Genomic DNA, 20,733 nt, shown 5'->3' with positions numbered 1-20,733 from the left:
TGTCATACTTTAAAGATCTTGAAAAAATAATACTTCGTTGTATATGGAATCAGAAAAAAACCTCGAATAGCCAAGACATTACTCAGAAATAAAAACAAAGCAGGAGGAATCATGTTATCAGACCTCAGACTATATTATCAATTGATCAAAACAGCATGGTACTGGCACAAAAACAGAGAAGGAGATATCTGGAACAGAATAGAGAACCAAGAGATGAACCCAGCTACTTACCATTATTTGATCTTTGACAAGCCAATTAAAAACTTTCAGTGGGCAAATGATTCCCTATTTAACAAATGGTGCTGGGTGAACTGGCTGGCAACCTGTAGAAGACTGAAACTGGACCCACACCTTTCACCATTAACTATGATAGACTCTCATTGGATTAAAGATTTAAACTTAAGACATGAAACTATAAAAATACTAGAAGAGAGTGCAGGGAAAACCCTTGAAGAAATCGGTCTGGGCGAGTACTTTATGAGGAGGACCCCCCAAGGGCAATTGAAGCAGCTTCAAAAATACACTACTGGGACCTGATCAAACTAAAAAGCTTCTGCACAGCCAAGAACACAGTAAGTAAAGCAAGTAGACAGCCCTCAGAATGGGAGAAGATATTTGCAGGATATGTCTCCGACAAAGGTTTAATAACCAGAATCCACAGAGAACTCAAACGTATAAGCAAGAAAAGAACAAGTGATCCCATCGCAGGCTGGGCAAGGGACTTGAAGAGAAACTTCTCTGAAGAAGACAGGCGCACGGCCTATAGACATATGAAAAAATGCTCATCATCTTTAATCATCAGAGAAATGCAAATCAAAACTACTTTGAGATATCATCTAAGTCCAGTAAGATTAGCCCATATCACAAAATCCCAAGACCAGAGATGTTGGCGTGGATGTGGAGAAAAGGGAACACTTCTACACTGCTGGTGGGAATGCAAATTAATACATTCCTTTTGGAAAGATGTTTGGAGAATACTTAGAGATCTAAAAATAGATCTGCCATTCAATCCTATAATTCCTCTACTAGGTATATACCCAAAAGACCAAAAATCACATTATAACAAAGATATTAGTACCAGAATGTTTATTGCAGCCCAATTCATAATTGCTAAGTCATGGAAAAAGTCCAAGTGCCCATCCACGAATGGATTAATAAATTGTGGTATATGTACAGCATGGAATATTATGCAGCCTTAAAGAAAGATGGAGACTTTACCTCTTTCATGTTTACATGGATGGAGCTGGAACATATTCTTCTTAGTAAAGTATCTCAAGAATGGAAGAAAAAGTATCCAATGTACTTAGCCCTACTATAGCTTTCACATGAAAGCTATAACCCAGTTATAACCTAAGAATAGGGGGAAGAGGGAAAGGGAGGGGAGGGAGGGTGATTGTTGGGATTACACCTGCGGTGCATCTTACAAGGGTATATGTGAAACTTAGTAAATGTAGAATGTAAATGTCTTAACACAATAACTAAGAAAATGCCAGGAAGGCTGTGTGTGATGAAAATGTGTCAAACGGTCTATAAAACCAGTGTATGGTGCCCCATAATGTACACAGCTATGATTTAATAATAATAAAAAATAATAATGTGATTTTTGGTTATCTGGATATATACCTAGTAGTGGAATTGTATGATGGATTGTAGATCTATTTTTAGATCCGTAAGTGTTCTCCAAACATCTTTCCAAAAGGAAAGTATTAGTTTGCATTTACACCAACATTGTAGAAGTATTCCCTTTTCTCCACATCCACGCCAACATCTCTAGTTTTGAGATTTTGTGATGTGGGCCAATCTTATTGGAGTTAGATAATATTTCAAAGTAGTTTTGATTTGCATTTCTCTGATGATTAAGGATGATGAGCATTTTCTCATGTCTGATACTATTCTTTTTTTTTTTTTTTTTGAAGAGACAGAGTCTCTTTATGGCCCTCGGTAGAGTGCTGTGGCATCACACAGCTCACAGCAACCTCCAGCTCCTGGGCTTAAGCGATTCTCTTGCCTCAGCCTCCCGAGTAGCTGGGACTACAGGCGCCCGGCTATTTTTTGGTTGCAGTTTGGCCGGGGCCGGGTTTGAACCCGCCACCCTCGGTATATGGGGCCGGCACCCCACTGACTGAGCCATAGGCGCAGCCCAAATCATGGCTCTTTCTTCTTTGAGTCTTTGGAAAACTTCTAAACTTCTTAATTATTCCTTTAACTATCTTTTCTCCAGCTATCACAAATTCTAACATCAAATTGGCAGTTTTTTTTTTTTTTTTTTTGAGACAGCGTCTTAAGCTGTTGCCCGGGGTAGAGTGCTGTGGTGTCACAGCTCACAGCGACATCAACATCTTGGGCTTAAGTCATTCTCTTGCGTCAGCCTCTCAAGTAGCTGGGACTACAGGTGAACACCACAATTCCCAGCTATTTTTTTGTTGCCATTGTCATTGTTGTTTTAGCTGGCCCGGGCCAGGTTTGTACCTGCCAGCCTTGGTGTATGTGGCTGGCTCCCTACCAACTGAGCTATGGGCCCCACCCATTGGCACAAAGTATCCCCATCATTTTTGTTTGTTTGTTTGCTTTCCTTCCATCCTTGCTTGACCCATGAATTTTTTTTATTCTCTTCCCACTGTCCCTTTGTATGTTGTGTATTTCTTCCTTCACATTCACACACAAGGTAAGATAAATGGAATTGAATCTGAAGTTAGGTCTAAAGCATAAACCAAATTTTCTTGTGAGTTTCTAGAAGGACTACCTGCCATGGCCCTGTGAGGAGAAACCCTGTCACTTTGCCTTCCTGCAGGCCCAAGGGTAACTCACAGTTGCTTCTCAGTCAATGCCTGGATGGATAGGACATCTTGGAAGCAGTAGCTGCTAGTGTACAGTGTTATCGATGGCATCTTTTAACGGTTATAGTTAATAGAAATATGAATAAAGGGTGCCCACTTTCTGTTTCAACTCAAAAAGGTTCCCCTGTAATTGGTAAATGGTAAATGATTAGTGATAAATCTTGCTGCTCAAAAACAGCCCACAGAGAAAAATATCTCCCTCCTCCATACACAGTCTAACCCCCGACCCCCAGACAAGATTTACCAATATTCCATGGAAATAGTAGGAAAAAAGTTTGAGAGAATTTTGGTCTTTGCCAGTATAACGACAACACTAACAATAGACATCATTCACTGGGTACTTATTAAATACCTGCCACTATGGTAAGCTCTCTTTAAGTAGGGTATTTTCTTATCTAAGTTTCTAGACTTCCTTAAAGTACTTTATTTACAAATAAGAAAACCTAGGCTCTTGGGGCAGCGCCTGTGGCTCAGTGGGTAGGGCACTGGCCCCATATACCAAGGGTGGTGGGTTTGAACCTGGCCCCAGCCAGCTAAAACACCAGTGGCAACTGCAACAAAAAACTGCAGTAGTCTGAGTAGTTCCAGCTACTCTGGAGGCTGAGGCAAGAGAATCACATAAGCCCAAGAGTTGGAGGCTGCTGTGAGCTGTGACGCCACAGCACTCTATGGAGGGTGACAAAGTGAGACTCTGTCTCCAAAAAAAAAAAAAAAAAAGAAAATCTAGGCTCTGAGAGAATCAAGAAACTTGTCTAGTATAGACAAATTCCCAACAATAAATCCTAAAGGCTGTTTCTATTCTACAATATGTGTGTGTGTATTGCTCAACAGTTATCTATTTCGGAGCTCTGTTACATTGGCTACCTAAGATCCTCCTCTTCTTTTTATTTTTTTTAATTTTTACATATACATGTGTTTATTAAGGTTTCCATTTTTTTTGCCTTCACAAAATTAAAAAGGCTTAAATTTTAATAACAATAACAATGTTTAAAATAAGGACTAGAAACAAAAACCTCGTAAAGAATGAACGAACATAAATACATTCAGAAAAGGAATCAGACAATTGCTACATTGAAACATTAAGCAATAGTAATAATAATAATAATGCAAAGAAAGTAACATTCACATTGCCAAATAAGAGTCTATAATAGACATACTCGTATCCCCATCATTTTTGCTTAGCCAGTTCTCTGATTAGAACTGGTCATTTATTGGCTCCTCTGAGCAATATAATTGTCAATGAGACCAGCGGAGAAGGGGCCAGAGACAACCAATGCAGAAGGAGGCTTGCGGAAGACACGTCAGTGGTAGGTGCCCACAGCATCACCACACCTCTTTTGGGTGCATTTCATATTCTAAGTCAATGTGGCCCAGGAAGGGCAGGTAGAGAAAGCAGGTGTGAAGTCAGCAGACCTCACTTTACACTTCAGGTCAGTTGGTTGAATCGTAGCTGATTATGCTATATCACTAGTTACTGGAGGATTGACTAGGGTAAATATCTTAAGCTCTCTGAGATTCAGTTGTCCCACAGAAGTGAAAACAATAATGCCTACCTCAAAGAATCTTCACTGGGTTAAAAATCACATAAAATATACTGAGGCATTTGCAACCTGTAAAGTGCTATAAAGCTATAAAATGCTAATTGCAGTTAATGACCTAGCTCTATCTCACCTGTCAATCTACATCAGAGATAAAATGAGTAACTTTAACTTTATAAGGTATGAAGTTACGTTTCAGTAAAAAGTCCTGGCTCAAAAACAGCCTACTACATATCTTAATTCATGGACAATATATTTGAAAACATCCTCCAAAGATGGATAGATACATCTGTTCATTTTTATTTTCATATACCATATGGTGATGTGTCACAGAATTGTATACAGATTTTCAAGGCAACTACATTAAACGTTAATTAACTATCTTCAATATTTTCAAACTATATTAAGTTCTTATACCTTACATAGTACACCATCAGTGGTGTTGAATATTTCTCACCTGCCATACTAAAATAAAATATTTCTCATGCAATTTATAGAAATTATTCAGAGTCAGATATGAACTTCATAAGAAATGAATCAAACAGAAGAAAATGAAAGAAAACCTGACTAGCTGTTGGTCGTTTCTTGGGGTCCCACTGCAGCATGTCTCTCAGGAGCTGAATTGCTTCGCTGCTGGCATTGGGAATCAAGGTCTTTAAGTTATTGGGTACGCACTGGGGCCAGCGGAAGTTCATAGCATTTGATAGTTGATAGCCTTCAGGCCAGTCAGTCTGAAAGAAGGAAGTGATAGAAAATCTTGTTCAGCCAACTGCTGGGACATGAGTTTGTACTTCAACATGTCTGTCCAAAACGGAAAGGCAATCATGGCAAGTGCCCCACCCATGCTCACTGTGGGGACTGTGTGTACTGAGACACACGATGTGTCCATTACGAGACTGAAAAGGACAGGAATGGAGGCACCTGTGGCTCAGTGGGTAGGGCGCCAGCCCCATATACCGAGGGTGGCAGGTTCGAACCTGGCCCCAGACAAACTGCAACAAAAAAATAGCCAGGTGTTCTGGCCGGTGGGCGCCTGTAGTCCCAAGTAGGAGGTAAGAGAATCACCTAAGCCCAGGAGTTGGAGGCTGCCACGGCACTCTACTGATGGTGATAAAATGAGATTGTCTCTAAAGTAAAAAAAATAAAAAAATAAATGAAAAGGTCAAAAAATCTGGAAAAAGTGAAAAAGACATGAGATTTGTCCCCAACTTGTTTTATAACCTTCACATTAGACAGTCTATCTCCTAAGATTCCAAGATTAAACCAATTTGAATTTCCCCAACTGTGTTCCATAAGGCAGAGATTTGGAAAACTACTAATGAAATATTTTGGGGGGAAAGACAAAACAAACAGCTTGTTCTTGTTCCTGTTTGAACAGATTTGTGGAAACCTGCATATTACTATATTCCCCACCTAATGATTCAAAGCATTCATGCGGGAAAGACCAGTGGTAAGGAAAGCTGTTTCACCCAGTCTCAAGCCCTGCACCTTTTCATGCATCCTATCTCTGGACATTGAATGTTGAAAGTGATGAAAATTCCTGAGCAAATGGTCAATGTTCCTTTTAGTTTTGACACTACTATTTTACAAGATACACCCCTAATGTAACTGCTCTCCCCTCATCTTTTTTTGAGACAGAGTCTCAAGCTGTCTCCCTGGGTAGAGTGCCATGGCATCACAGCTCACAGCAACCTCCAACTCCTGGGCTCAAGCGATTCTCCTACCTCTGCCTCCCAAGTAGCTGGGACTACAGGCACCCGCCACAACGCCCAGCTATTTTTTTGTTGCACCCGTCGTTGTTTGGCGGCCCGGGCTGGATTCGAACCCGCCAGCTCAGGTGTATGTGGCTGGCGCCTTAGCTGCTTGAGCCATAGGCACCGAGCCTCCCCTCCTCTTTTTAAGAGCCAAGTGGTACTGTGTGTAGCTTGTATCATTCGTTCACTTAGTTCTGAAATGCCTACTACATACTAAGTGTTGTTGGCTATCCAAAAATAACCCAATGTAAATCCTGCCCTCTAACATATCACTGTCCTTAAAAGAGAAAATAAGGCAGGCCAGGCACAGTGGCTCACGCCTGTAATCCCAGCACTCTGAGAGGCCAAGATGGGCAGATTGCTTGACCTGAAGGGTTTGAGATCAGCCTGAGGAAGAGTGAGACCCCGTTTCTAAAAAATAGTTGGGCATTGTGACAGGTGCCTATAGTTGGGAGACTGAGGCAAGAGGATCACTTGAGCCCTGGAGTTTGAGGTCGCAGTGAGCTATGATGCCACAACACTCAACCAAGGGCAACAAAGTAAGACTCTGTCTCCCCTCCCCCCAAAAAAAAGAAAGAAAGAAAGAAGGCATGTATTAAAAAACATAATAACAGAGCAATAAGGGACAATGGCCACAAGAGGTACAGATATAGATACAGAGAGAGAGTTTTCAGCAGGGGACTGGAAAAACCTTGAATAAGTGGCATTAATGTCATTCAAATAATTTTAAAAAAATTTTAAGGGTCTAGTTTGCATCATCAATGGAGTTGGAATCTGGCAAAACAACCATAAGACAAATCTTTGCCCTAACTAAGCTTATGGGCCAGGAAACTGATATGTCTACAAACAATTATCTTATAATACCAGACACACTGAACATGGAGAGGACATTAAGGAAGCAGTAGGAGGGAATCATTTAGGGTCTTGGAAGAAGAGCAGGAGTTGGCCATGTGAGAGACATTCACTCAGGCGGAGGGTGTGTGCAGAGCACAGAAGCAGGGAAGCTCCCGGGCACACAGCAGGGCCCAGCCATGGGAGTCGAGGGGCCTGGAAAGGACAGTATCAGGGCTGTTCTTTAGGAGGCTGAATCCGGCCACAATCTGACAGATAAGCTGTAAAGAAAAGTCTCAAAGGCAAAAAGATGGATAAGACACCCTCAGACACAGGCAGGGCGATCATGGTGGTCTGTGATGGCAGCATTGAACTTGAAATGTCAAGAGCTGTGTGAATCATATCAAGCAGCGATATATTCAGCAGGATTTACTGACTAACTGCCTGGATAAAGGGAAGGGGAGTAAGAGAAGGAAAGAAGGTCAAGCTGAAACTCGGCCCCAGGCTGGGGCTATGGGACAATGACAGGACCACACACAGCAACAGAAAGGAGAGAAGAGCTAGTGGGCGGCAAACAAAGCCCCATCTGTTTCAGACAGGTTGAGCTCGTGGTGATGGAGCAAATATGTGAATAGAGTTACAAAGGAGGCATGCAAAGGCTATAAATTATATCGAGGAGACTTCTGAACAGATAGAAGGGTGGTAGCCAGGAAAACAGGGAAGCTCTCCCAGGGGGGTGAGATGACGCAGACAGAAAAGCAGAGGGCTGAGACACACTTCATACTTAAAGAGTGGAAGGAGGAAGAGAAGCTGGCCACGCCTGTGGACGTGGGCACTGGAGAATGACCCAGCTCAAGAGAAAAGTCCTAGAATGGGCAGGTGCTCCATGGTGCCAGTGCAAACGGCTGGAGGGGAGGGGACGTGGGAAGCTGCTGGCTTTGGCCCACAGACCTTTGTTCCCTATCATTACCTTTTTTGGTGTCCCCAACACTTGGCAAATTTTGAATATCGTGTCAATCTCACTGGCCCCAGGAAAGAGCGGCCTGAGGGTATAAACTTCTGCCATGATGCAGCCCACGGCCCAGACGTCAATGGGGGAGCTGTAGTTGGTAGACCTCAGGAGTACTTCTGGAGCCCTGTACCTGGGAGGACAAAGGTTAGCCACTAGCTGTTGATGCCACTGGTCAGAAATCAAGTTAAATAACAATTCTCGGTAAGAAAGTTGAATATTTCTATTTTCTCCTTCTAGTTTACCACGGTACATGGGCTTGTAAAGACTTTGCAACCACCGTTACTGCTGTCAAAAAGTAGTGCTGCTCTATTCACAGAATTTGCTATTGCGTATTTCTCTACAGGAGTCTTCTCTACAGTATCTTAGAGAATCACAAAGAGAGTGAGAATTAGGGAGAGGGAGGGGTAGGGGAGAGAGAGGGAGAAAAATAGAAAGAGAGAGACAAACTTTTGTGCAGTCCACTTCTTGGTCATGGCAAACTCCTTAAATTGAATTCCTAAGGTCTGGAAGTTCTAACAGTAGCAATTAGGTGATTCTCAGACAGTTCTTTTTGGAGAATCATTTACATAACTCTTTTGGGAAACTGTCCTCAGGAAGGCCTACCCACAAAATCTTACCTATATTATGGAAAAGCATAAGGGGGTTCCTTTCAACACTATTTACAACACAAGCATTTAACCTCATACAATGCCAACATACAAATGCGTGCCGCAGATCACACTGATTCTCTTAGTGAAAAGTAAATGTTTGTGACTTTAATATTATCCTTAGACTAATGGTATCCTTCTTAGGAAGGGCAATTAAGTCATTTTGGAAAAAAACAGTACTCACCATCTGGTAGATACATAGTCTGTGTATGGCGGTCTTGATCGGATTTCTCGGGCCAATCCAAAGTCTGCAATTTTCACAAGGTCTGGTCCCATGCAGAGGAGGTTCTCAGGCTTTAAGTCCCGATGGAAGAAGCCTGTAGAAACAGTAGAGAGGAAGGAACCCGAATGCAAGTTTGCTTCTGTGTCACTCTTTATAGCTGTACTGCTCTTTTCATTACAGCTATAACTTAAAAAGCATTCTGGCCTGGATGGCACCAAAGACTTTGCATGTTCATCCCATGGACAATGTAGAGTCTTTTGAACTTCTCAAAAGACTTCATTCATTTCCCTTAGCAAAATCACTCAAAAGTTGATCTTTACAATTTGAGAGAAAACTTCTTGGCCAGGCACAGTGGCTCTTGCCTATGATACTAGCACTCTGGGAGGTTGAGGTGGGTGGATTGCTTGAGCTCAGGAGTTTGAGACCAGCCTGAGCAAGAGCAAAACCCAGTTTCTACCCAAAATGGAAAAAACTAGCTGGGCATCATGGCGGGTTTCTGTAGTTCCAGCTACTTGGGAAGCTGAGGCAGGAAGATCTCTTGAGCCCAAGAGACTGAGGTTGCTGCGAGCTATGATGATGCCCTGGCACTCTTCCCAGGGTGACAGAGTGAGACTCTGCCTGAAAAAAAAAAAAAAGAAGCGAGACAAAACTTCTTTTAAAGTACCAAATCTTTATGGGCTGAGATTACTTACAAAAAGAAACTGTCGGGGCAGTGCCTGTCGCTCAAAGGAGTAGAGCACCGGCCCCATATGCCAGAGGTGGCAGGTTCAAACCCAGCCCCGGCATAAACTGCAAAAAAAAGAAACTGTCACTCAAGGGAGTGAGTCTCAAGTAGCTGGGACTACAGGCGCCTGCCACAACGCCCGGCTATTTTTTTGTGGCAGTTGTTTAGCAGACCTGGGCTGGGTTCGAACATGCCACCCTCGATGTATATGGCCGGCACCGTAACCACTGTGCTACGGGTGCAGAGCCAACAAGAGAGAAAATCAGTGTATAGTGAAATTTACAGGAGTGTGACATCCTAGGCCCTCACACTACCTTATCACTCACCCACTGACTCTCAGTGGTAAGTGTCCTAAACAGACAAACAGGTGGAACATTTTTTTGATCTCTTATACCTGATTTTTTCTATGTTTAGATGTACAAATACTATGCATTGTTACAACTGCCTACAGTATTCAGGACGGGAACATGCTGTATGGACGTGTAGTCTAGGAGCAATGGCTATACCCTAAAGCCCAGGTATGTAGCAGGCTGCACTATCTAGTACACTCTCTAATGTTCCCACAACAAAATCAACTCACGACGCATTTCTCAGAACATGACCCTATCATTAAGCAATGCACGACTGCATTTTTTCCCACTGGTAATGTTGTTCCCTTGCTCCTTTTTGTCTACATTAATCCCTACATTTACCATCCTTCAAGACCTGTTTTGAGTTTCTCATCCTCCATGAAGCCATCCTAATATGCCAGCTTTCATTCATTCATTCATTCATGCTACCAACAAATATTTACTGAGGGTCCACTCCTTGCCAGGCAATAGGTTTTGTGGCTTCAAAAGCAACCCAAATGAGCATGGTTCTTGCCCTCATGGACATAACAGGCCCTCCCTCCACTCTGAATTCCAGTAGAGCTTTCCTGTTTTCAGATACGTTACCATTTTTCACTAATTAGAAGCGAACGCTTTAAGGGTGGAGCCATGAACAGTGGCAGGAGCACGGAGGTCTCATAGTACATTCTTGTTGACTGGACAAAAGACTTGCATAGTTTTGCAGGGAACATGAAGCTTAAGGGTGACAAATCTACCTAAGCAAAGTGAAGCAGGTTCAACGGTGAGCAGACCAGAGCTGAGGGGAGAGTGGGAGGGAGGAAATCCCATGAGATAGCAACTGAGAAGTGAGAGAGAAAAATGGCCCTGAAGTAATATGGGGGACAACAAGGTCTCAGCTGGCTGTCCTCATCATAGCAGGAGATATGTTGTACAATGAATGAATGAATGAAGGCAGGAACTCCACCAGGGAGAATATGTTTTGGTAGAAGGAATGAACAAAGGCAAGAACTCCAGGGTTATTTACCAAAGACTGTCTCTGTTATAGAAGGGGAGGATGCCTGTGATTATATGTGAAAATGCACTAAATGCCATGTATCATGGAAAGTAACTTTTTTTTTTTTGAGACAGAGTCTCACTTTGTCGCCCTCAATAGAGTGCCATAGCGTCACAGATCACAGCAACCTCAATCTCTTGGGCTTAGTGATTCTCTCGCCTCAACATCCCAAGTAGCTGGGAGTACAGGTGCCCGCCACAATGCCCGGCTATTTTTTTTTTTGGAGTTGTCGTTGTTGCTTGGCAGGCCCAGACTGTGTTCAAACCCACCAGCCCCGGTGTATGTGGCTGGCCCCCTAGCTGTTGAGCTATAGGCACTGAGCCGGAAAGTAACAATGTTTTAATGAAAAGACATTCCTCTCTGCTCACCACTCTGAGGACAAGAGGACTTAGTATGGGGTCAAGCTCCATCTGTATAGTATTATGGAATAATGATGAATCTGCAGGGTAAATGGCTGGTATAGATGGACAAAGTGAATATAATTACAGAGCCTAGAACCCAGTGCACACAGAAGGGGATGAAGGTACAGAAGTGATCAGATATATTCAAGAAGGTCACAGGTGAGAGGAGGAAGTACTTCCTTCCCACCTCAGGGCTGCTTCTATTTTCCATAACCCAAAGCAAAGAGATCAAAGGGTTAAACCAGACACAGGCACAGCAAATCTGCCACTTTATAGCACGTTTATACATGTGTTTTTATATTTAATATGAAATATATATTCTATTGCTTCATTCTTTATCCTGCCATTTTACTGATATATACCTAACGACCTTCCTCATATCAATTCCTTGAAGTATCCTAGCAAAGTTAATAATAAATTGAACCAAAATTAGAATAAGAATCAAACTTGAAAAAAGTCAACTCAAAAAAAAAAAATTTTTTTTTTTTTTTTTTTTTGGCTAGGGCTGGGTTTGAACCCGCCATCTCCAGCATATGGGACCAGCGCCCTACCACCTTGAGCCACAGGCACCGCCCCAACTCAAAAAAATTTTAAAAAGCAAATAAATATAGTCAAGAATAGCCTTTAAAATGAAAGAAAAAAGAATTTTTGATATGGACAGATTTGAGCAACTTATTAAGTAAAGATTATCCATGCCCCACCGTCCTGGACAACATCTGTTCTAAGATTCAGGATAACTGAGTCATTGTGTTGGGACCTTCTGTTCTTCAGGGCAGCCTCTACCTCCCAGAAGGCCTCAACATGTGCTCCCATCTTAGAACTGGCTTAAGAACGTGTAAAGACACAAACATAGTGATTAGAGAGTGACCTTTTGTCACTCACGGGATGATTCTTGTGACCCTGGATTCATGTGACCAGGGTCACATGGAAGATACGTGAACTGTGAGATGAAGTTCACAGTTTGTCTTCCCCAAAACTCAGAGCATTAAGAGCGCTTCAGTGAAAAAGAAATGACAGGCATTGTTTTCTTACTGAACAGATGGGAAAACTGAGTCATGGTAGCAAGCAGGGAGTGGGGGGGGGTAGATAAATTATTCCCAATCCCCCCAAGAAATGTGTCACAGTTGTTACAGTGTCCGACGCTATCCTTCCCTCTCAATCTACAGAACCAAGCCTTGATTTGCGGTTTTGGTCCTGTCAAGTCCATATTAATGCTATTTCTCCTCATAGACTTCCCCTTTCCCCTTTAGTTGGGGTAATAGTTACTTCCAAACTTACGTGGCATTTCCATTACTGAGTCACCTGTCCTCCAGCCCCATCACCACCATAGCACCCTCTGCCACCATCTACACCACCCATCCCGACAACCTCGAATTGTCTGCCGGTTCAGATCATTTCAACACATCAACTCGTACTCAATCCAAGCACTGTCCTTGTGCTCTGGTCCTTGGACTTTGCTTCCACCCTGGTCGTGCCTCTGTGAACCAATCACCCCTCCCATCAGCCAAGCTTCATCCTCATCCCCACGGCTGACTCTTCTTTAATCTCACTTTCGCAGAGAGCAGGCACACCACTGAAAAAGAGGAGAATGAAGATGCCGATGCCCCGAGAATGCTTTAAAGTAACTTCCCTTTCTATAGACCATACTCCAGGCTCAAAAAAAATCATAGAGAAAATGGTGAGAAAAACAAAAATTAATTGTAGACTCTTAAAATGACTGATGGACACGGTATCTGTCCCTTGACATAAGCTACAGCTGTTATACTGTCTTCAGTAACAAATTTGTTACTGAAGCCTTTGTAACAAATTTGTTAATTACTGAATAATATAGTACTAGCTATTAGCTTTATACCCGTGAGTTCTATTCCTTGGTAATTAAAAATGTAAGACCCTTATATCCTGTACGGCTACTTTTCATCTTTATTTCAACAAAACATCACTATTTACATATGAGAGGACAGGGAGCACAGTGATAAGTGTGCAGACCAGCCAGGTTGATTGATTTCAAATCCCAATTCTGTTATTTACTGGCTAGAAAGTCACTTAACCTTTCTGTGCTTCAGTTTCCTCATCTGTGTCATGGGGCAAGTAACAGCATCTCCATCATGGGGTTATTTTGCAGGATTACTGTTATATTTGTAAAGCTTTCATTTTTTTTTTTTAATTTTATTTTTTGAGACAGAGTCTCACTTTGTCACGCTTGGTAGAGTGCTATGGCATCACAGCTTCCAGTAATATCAAAACTCTTGGGCTCAAGTGATTCTCTTGCCTCAGCCTCCCAAGTAGCTGGCACTATAGGTGCCCAACACAATGCTAGGCTATTTTAGAGACAGGGGTCTCACTCTTGCTCAGGCTGGTCTCGAACTCCTGAGCTCAAACAATCCACTGGCCTTGGCTTCCCAGAGTGCTAGGATTACAGGAGTGAGCCACCATGCCTGGCCATTTCTAAAGCTTTTAGAGAAGTGGTTGGCACTTTGGCACCTTGCAAGAGCTAGTCATTATTACTGCTATTCTCTCATTTTGCCCTCCCAGCAACCTGTTAAAGTAGGCAGGCAGATGTAGCTCCATTTTTTTACTGATAAGAATTAAGACTCATGGTTTGGTGCCTGTGGCTCAAGTGGCTAAGGTGCCAGCTACATACACCTGCGCTGGTGGGTTCAAATCCAGCCCAGGCCTGCCAAACAACAATGATGGCTGGAACCAAAAAATAGCCGGGTGTTGTGGCAGGCGCCTGTAATCCCAGCTACTTGAGAGGCGGAGGCAGGAGACTCGCTTGAGCCCAGGAGTTGGAGGTTGCTGTGAGCTGTGATGCCACAGCACTCTATCCAGGGTGACAGCTTGAGGCTCTGTCTCAAAAAAAAGAATTAAGACTCATGAAGCCAGTGATGTGCCCCACCCCTGAGCAGGTGGCACTAAAACTCTGATCCTATTCCTACCTGGGTACGTGTTCTGCTGATGTGTGCAACTGACCTAGAACAATGAGCCCACGTCTTCCTCTGGGCTTCTGATTCACAATGGAAACCCTTATAACTGGATCATTCAGAGATCATGTAATAGCAAAGAGCTATTTATTGTGATCAGAAACTTCCTGTTCAAAACTGCCTTCCAGAAAATAGGAACAGACCATCAATTTAATTTCAGCGTACCTCATGCCAGTTAAATAACAGAGGGATTTTCTCTTTCATCCTGGCAGAAAATTTTTGTGCTTTTTTATTAATAACCCTTGGGCAAGGAACGCATCAATCCATAAAGAAAGCTTTCTAACCTTCACTACATTCTGTTACTGATGAATCTGATATGAACACACAGAGAATATTTAAACACTAGGAATTTATGTAGCACACCTTCCTGCTATGAAAATTGTAATTTCATAGCTCTGACTAAATTTAAACTTACAATATTTTTATCAAGAAGGTTACAAGGACAGCAATATAAAAAGATACAGGACTGCCTCAAGGCCATGCACAGTTAGACACTGGTGAAACACAGAAGCACGGAACTACTTGGAACAAAATGTTGTCCTTCAAGCCACCTAATGCATTTCTGTTATGTGCACGGATAAGTGTGACCTAGATATTTGTAAGGGAAGGTCAAAGATGAAATGGGCCGTTTGCATTAATTATTTAATTCTTGCAAAGTACATATGCTTTGGCATTGCTCAGTCAGCACCACGGAGAGCCATATTTTCATTCCCTGTGGGAGGAAAGCACTCAGTGACTGGAAGGATGGCCATAGCAACTACCAGCAGCCTGTGGCACTGTTCTCCCCTCTCAAAGGAATCCACTCCCCTGGGGCAGAATGCACCTTCTGACAGTGAGCATAAACTACTGGGGAGGAACTTTAAACTCACAAATCTTTTTTTCCATTACTAGAGTAAAGAAATAGTATGGAAGTATATGTGTACTTAACCAAAGTCAATGCCATACAAAAACCATAAAAAAAGTTTCTAAAAATCATTTACCAATGAAAATGGGATAGGATCTGTAAAATTAGCGCTCATCACACTTACAACTATTATTATTTTCTAGTAAAGCAAGGCAAATGGGTACAGACCATTAGCACTAATCTCCACTCTACCACTCCATTTCAGTGAGACCCTGGCAGGTTTTTAAACCTCTCTGTCTCTAAAAAATAAAGAGAAAATTGAAGTTTAGAGTTTCACTCTGTTACTCAGACTGAAGTAAAGTGGAGTCATAGCTCACTACAGCCTCAAACTCCTGGCCTCAAGCGATCCTCCTGCCTCAGCCTCCAGTTGCTGGGATTACAGGTGTGAGCTACAGTGCCTGGCTCAACTGTTTTCTTTATGAAAGAAACAGATGCCATCTATTATTTCTACTTGAGAAACTGGCAAAGAAATAAAGCAAGAGACAAGCTGTTACTAAGCTCAAACTAGACCTGGGCACTTACCTGCTCAGAATGAATCTCTGGTAATGGGAATGGGACTGGGGTTATAAAAGCAGAAATATGACCGTTTCTATAAACCAAAACTCTCCTTGCACTATTTCCCTACGCAGGGCGTGTACAAGGCATGTGAAGGAAACTGACCACACAGAGTTCTAAAGGGCTGTCTTGACACAGTAGTGTAGGGATGCTGAATTATCAGCCTGGGCATTTGCCAGTGTGTGCAGATGTGGGATGAGTGCACCTGCAAGTGTATGTGCATGTGTTATGTGTATGTGTAGATGTGCGCCCAAGCTGGGGCTGCATATGTGTATATATACGCGTGTGCACACATATGTAATTAGGTAGAGACCTGGATAAAAGGCTACAATTTCTTCCTGGCGACAAATATCTGAGTCTCATGAAAAGCAACAAAAACAGAAAGAAGAGGAAGCCAAAGAATATTTCTTTTAGGCCTACTGCTCAGTTTCCTTAGCAAATAACCTGCATAACAGAGACACTGTCTCTGTCTAAAAGCCTGCTGGTTGACCTAACTCTTCTGAGAATCCCTTTGACTTCTCATTATTTCTTTTTCTTGAGCTCTTAATTTAGTAAGCAGACCTTTCTCCCATTTGTCCCTAAAACATCCTAGTAGGTTTGAGTATTTTGCAAATTCACACTATCCCCTGTTAATTCTTTTTTTTTTTTTGTAGAGACAGAGTGTCACTTTATTGCCCTCGGTAGAGTGCTGTGGTGTCACACAGCTCACAGCAACCTCCAACTCCTGGGCTTAGGCGATTCTCCTGCCTCAGCCTCCCAAGTAGCTGGGACTACAGGTGCCCGCCACAACACCCGGCTATTTTTTGGTTGCAGTTTGGCCGGGGCTGGGTTTGAACCCGCCACCCTCGGCATATGGGGCCGGCGCCCTGCTCACTGAGCCACAGGTGCCGCCCCCCCGCCCCCGTTAATTCTCATGAGTAACAGTCTATATGCCAGTTCAACAAATGTCAGTGGAGTCAGAGATAACTTGTACTAAAAACATTTTACTAGAATGTCTCACAATTTGACTCAGCCTTGCAAATTACTTGCTTGTTACTCACTTAAGGCTGACAAGGCTCTGCATGGATAGCTTATGTTTGTTTGTGTTTCATTTAGTTTCTAACTGTGAGGGGCTACTTAGAACAGGCTGGTAATGATCCCAGATGTACCATGCCACCTTCTGCAGCAAGGGCTCTTTTCTGGTCACTGCCAACAACTGACTGTACCATCAAAGGGCTTCAACCCAGTCTCCTTGTGAGTAGTAAGACTCACTTGTTGGTGCAATATTTACAATGGCAACAAAATCCTTAGACTGAGAGTGAATGGATTTCCGCCCATGCAAAATCAGCCACTTTGCTCAGTGGTCTGTATACTAGAATAACCTCAAAATAACCTCCTGAGGGGACTTCTGACTTTATCCATGCGTACATTGGTCTGGTGGCTCTGAGCTCACAAGAACGCATCCATTCAACCCAGCTGGGTCTATGCCCAGTTAGTAGCCAAGACCAACAAACCTCCACGTAGTGACTAGAGAATATAACCTTTAACTCACTGATACCTTTCAAAAGGTCAGCTAAAAAGAACAATAGTGATGGACGACTTTCTCTACATACTCTAAATCTCTCCCTGGACTAACCAGACCATCCACAGAGCTAATCATATTGGGCCCCAGTAAACTGTTTTCTTTGATTAGGTGATATAATTGGCCTCCATTCAGGGATATGACATAAAATTGCTCTATGTAAACTGTCACTGTGTTTTCAGTGAAATCATGTTACATACTGTCTTCTCTAAAGGGTCTATGAGAAAACCTTCTCTTTGATCTTGGTAAGAGAATAGTTCTGCTATTCTTGGGCAACTGGTCTGTTTTTATCTTATGGAAACCTTGTATGTTGTAATTGCTCATGTTTTCCATTTTGTGTGATTTGACAAGCTCAGAATGAAATCTGTAGTCTGCTTCTTCTACTGAAATAAAATTTAATTCTCATCTGATTTTGACAAAACAGATAAAAACATACACTGGGTAAAGAATCCCTGTTCAATAAATGGTGCTGGAAAAACTGGATAACCACATGTAAAAGACTGAAACAGGATCCATACCTCTCCCCACTCAGAAAAATTAACTCATGATGGGCAAAAGACTTGAGTGTAAGGCAGAAAACCATAAAAATCCTAAAAGAAGGCCTGTTCCTGTGGCTCAGTGAGTAGGGCGCTGGCCCTATGCACCAAGGGTGGTGAGTTTGAAGTCGGCCCTGACCAAACTGCAACAAAAAAGTAGCCAGTTGTTATGGCAGCGGGAGCCTATAGTCCCAGCTTCTTGGAAGGCTGAGGCAAGAGAATTGCCTAAGCCCAACAGCTGGAGGTTGCTGTGAGCTGGGACACCATGGTACTCTATCAAGGGCAACAAAGTGAGACTCTGCCTCTAAAATAAAATAAAATAAAATAAAGAAGAATCCTAAAAGAAAATGTAGGAAAAATTCTTATATATATTGACCTAGGTAAAAAATTCATGAAGACAATTCCAAAAGCAATCACAGTAACAACAAAAATAAATAGGACCTGATCAAATTAAAAAGCTTCTGCACAGTCAAGGACACAATCAAAAGAACAAACAACCCACAGAATGGGAGAAAAGATTCACAGGCTATACATCTGATAAAGGACTGATAACCAGAATCTACAAAGAACTCAAGCAAATCAGCAAGAAACAACCAAACAAAGTCATTAAAAAGTGGGCAAAACCAGAAACTTTTCAAATGAAAATACACTAATGGCCAACAAACTCATGAAAATATGCTCAGTGTCTCTAATCATTAGAAATATAAATCAAAACTACAATGAGATTCTCATCTAACTGCAATTAGAATGGCTTATATTAAGAAGTCCCCAAACAACAGATGATGGCATGGATGTGGAGAGAAAGAAAGACTTACACACTGTTGGTGGGACTGTGGAAAACTGTATGGAGATACCTCAGAGAACTTGAATTAGACCTACCATTTGATCCAGCAATCCCATGGCTAGGTACACACCCAAAGGAAGAAAGCTTATTTGTAAAAAGGATACCTGCACTCAGATGTTTATAGCAGTACAATTCATAATCACAAAGATGAGGTCCACCAATACATGAATGAAAAATAAAATGCAGTGTATGCATGCCACAGAGCACTACTCCATCATCAAGAAAAACGGCAATCGCATTATCTTTTGTGACAACCTGGATGAAACTGGAGACCATTTTTCTAAGTGAAACATCACAGAAATGGAGAAACAAACACATGTACTCAACAGCAGGTTGGAACTCAGTGATCAACACTTAAGTGCACATTTATTATTATTATTATTATTTTGAGACAGAGCCTCAAGCTGTTGCTCTGGGTAGAGTGCTGTGGCATCACAGCTCACCGCACCCTCCAACTCATGGGCTTAAGCGATTCTCTTGCCTCATCCTCCCAAGTAGCTGGGACGGCAAACTAGTATCTTTTGTGACAACCTGGATGAAAATGGAGACCATTTTTCTAAGTGAAACATCACAGGAATGGAGATGGGCCACAATGCCCAGCCATATTTTGGTTGTAGTTGTCATTGCTGTTTGGTAGGCCTGGTCTGGATTCGAACCCACCAGTTCTAGTGTATGTGGCCGGCTCCTTAGCTGCTTGAGCTATAGACGCCGAGCCGTAAGGGCACATTTAGAAGTAAATCTCAATGAAACTCAAGATGGGAGGGGGGAAGTAAATTCATACCTATTGGATACGGTTATCTGGGTGGAGGGGGGCATACTTGTAAACTTGACTGAATTTATGCAAAAAAAGAAAAAAGAAAAGAATTATGTATGTAATAAAACATGCAAACCACGTGAAAAAACTTGCTGGCTTGCATTTTGCTGGCTATATCACCCTATTTTGCTTTTGCCTCTTTTTATAAGTTTGCTAATTTTTTTTTTTTTTTTTTTTTTAATTTGGCCGGGGCTGGGTTTGAACCCGCAACCTCTGGCATATGGGACCGGCGCCCTACCCGCTGAGCCACAGGCGCCGCCAAGTTTGCTAATTTTTATTCTATTTTCCTGTGTGGCATAAATCTTGTTAGAACACTTTGAAACTTTTTAAAAACAAATTGAAATATTAATATATTAGAAAAATGAGAAGCTGCAGTGAAGCAGTATATAGTTAGTGAGTCAAACAATACACAAAACTTCTCAGAATTCTTACCTAACAATTGCAATCAGTGTAACTGGCTTATTGTACCCTCAATGAATCCCCAACAATAAAAAAAAAAAAAAATAAAAAAAAAAATTTGAGAACTATGCACTTGTCAACCAAATAGAATTTACTTAATGTACTCATGTAAAGGATGGGCATCTTTACCAATTTTTTGTTAAATATATTAATTAACTTTGAAATGTTAAGTAGAATAAGGATATTTGTAATCAATAGCAGTTCTAATTGCAAACATACTTAATAGCAGTAGATCTTTTTTGGAAGAAATTAATTACAGGAGAGATTTCTTTTAAATGCTTGTTTGGAATAAGTGTTAAATCCCCAAACTGTAAAGTGTAAAGCTTCAAAATTAAGTAAAAACCAAAATCTTCCTGAAAAAAAAAAAAAAAAAAAAAAACTTCTCAGAATTCTAATCTTAGCTTTCTTATTAATCTATCTCAGTTAATAGTAGGGATTAACTGTAACTATAAAGCTTATTCTATAACTAACAAGCTTAATGTTAAAGCCTATAGAATAAAACCACACAGACATGATAAATGATGAGGAAATTCAGAAATCAAGTTACAAAAGATAACATATTCCAAAATGTAGCCATCAGCCTCTCAACCCTCAACCTTTTCTGGGAGTCAGTTATAAAAGATATTATTGCTTCCTACATCTTCTAGTGGATGACAACATTTCACTGTCATTAAAAAGCATGATACTGTGAGGTGCCTGTGGCTCAAAGGAGTAGAGCGCCGGCTCCAT

At 41.8% G+C, this 20,733-nt stretch overlaps 1 protein-coding gene across 2 annotated transcripts in view; it reads right to left on the bottom strand.

Annotated features, from left to right (window-relative positions):
* CILK1 (ciliogenesis associated kinase 1) overlaps window positions 1-20,733 on the bottom strand; it is an 89,442-nt gene that overhangs the window by 27,341 nt on the left and 41,368 nt on the right. For both annotated transcript variants that reach the window (XM_053600902.1, XM_053600903.1), the window contains 3 exons: window positions 8,804-8,936; window positions 7,931-8,102; window positions 4,939-5,106 (listed from right to left, as the gene is read on the bottom strand). In XM_053600902.1, the coding sequence (XP_053456877.1) occupies window positions 4,939-5,106; window positions 7,931-8,102; window positions 8,804-8,936 (473 nt within the window). The remainder of the gene's footprint in view (window positions 1-4,938; window positions 5,107-7,930; window positions 8,103-8,803; window positions 8,937-20,733) is intronic.

Source organism: Nycticebus coucang, chromosome 9, assembly GCF_027406575.1.
Source record: "Nycticebus coucang isolate mNycCou1 chromosome 9, mNycCou1.pri, whole genome shotgun sequence".
NCBI classification, from domain to species: Eukaryota; Metazoa; Chordata; class Mammalia; order Primates; family Lorisidae; genus Nycticebus; species Nycticebus coucang.
The sequence above is the reverse complement of the archived record's forward strand: the minus strand, read 5'-3'. Positions and strand labels throughout refer to the sequence as shown.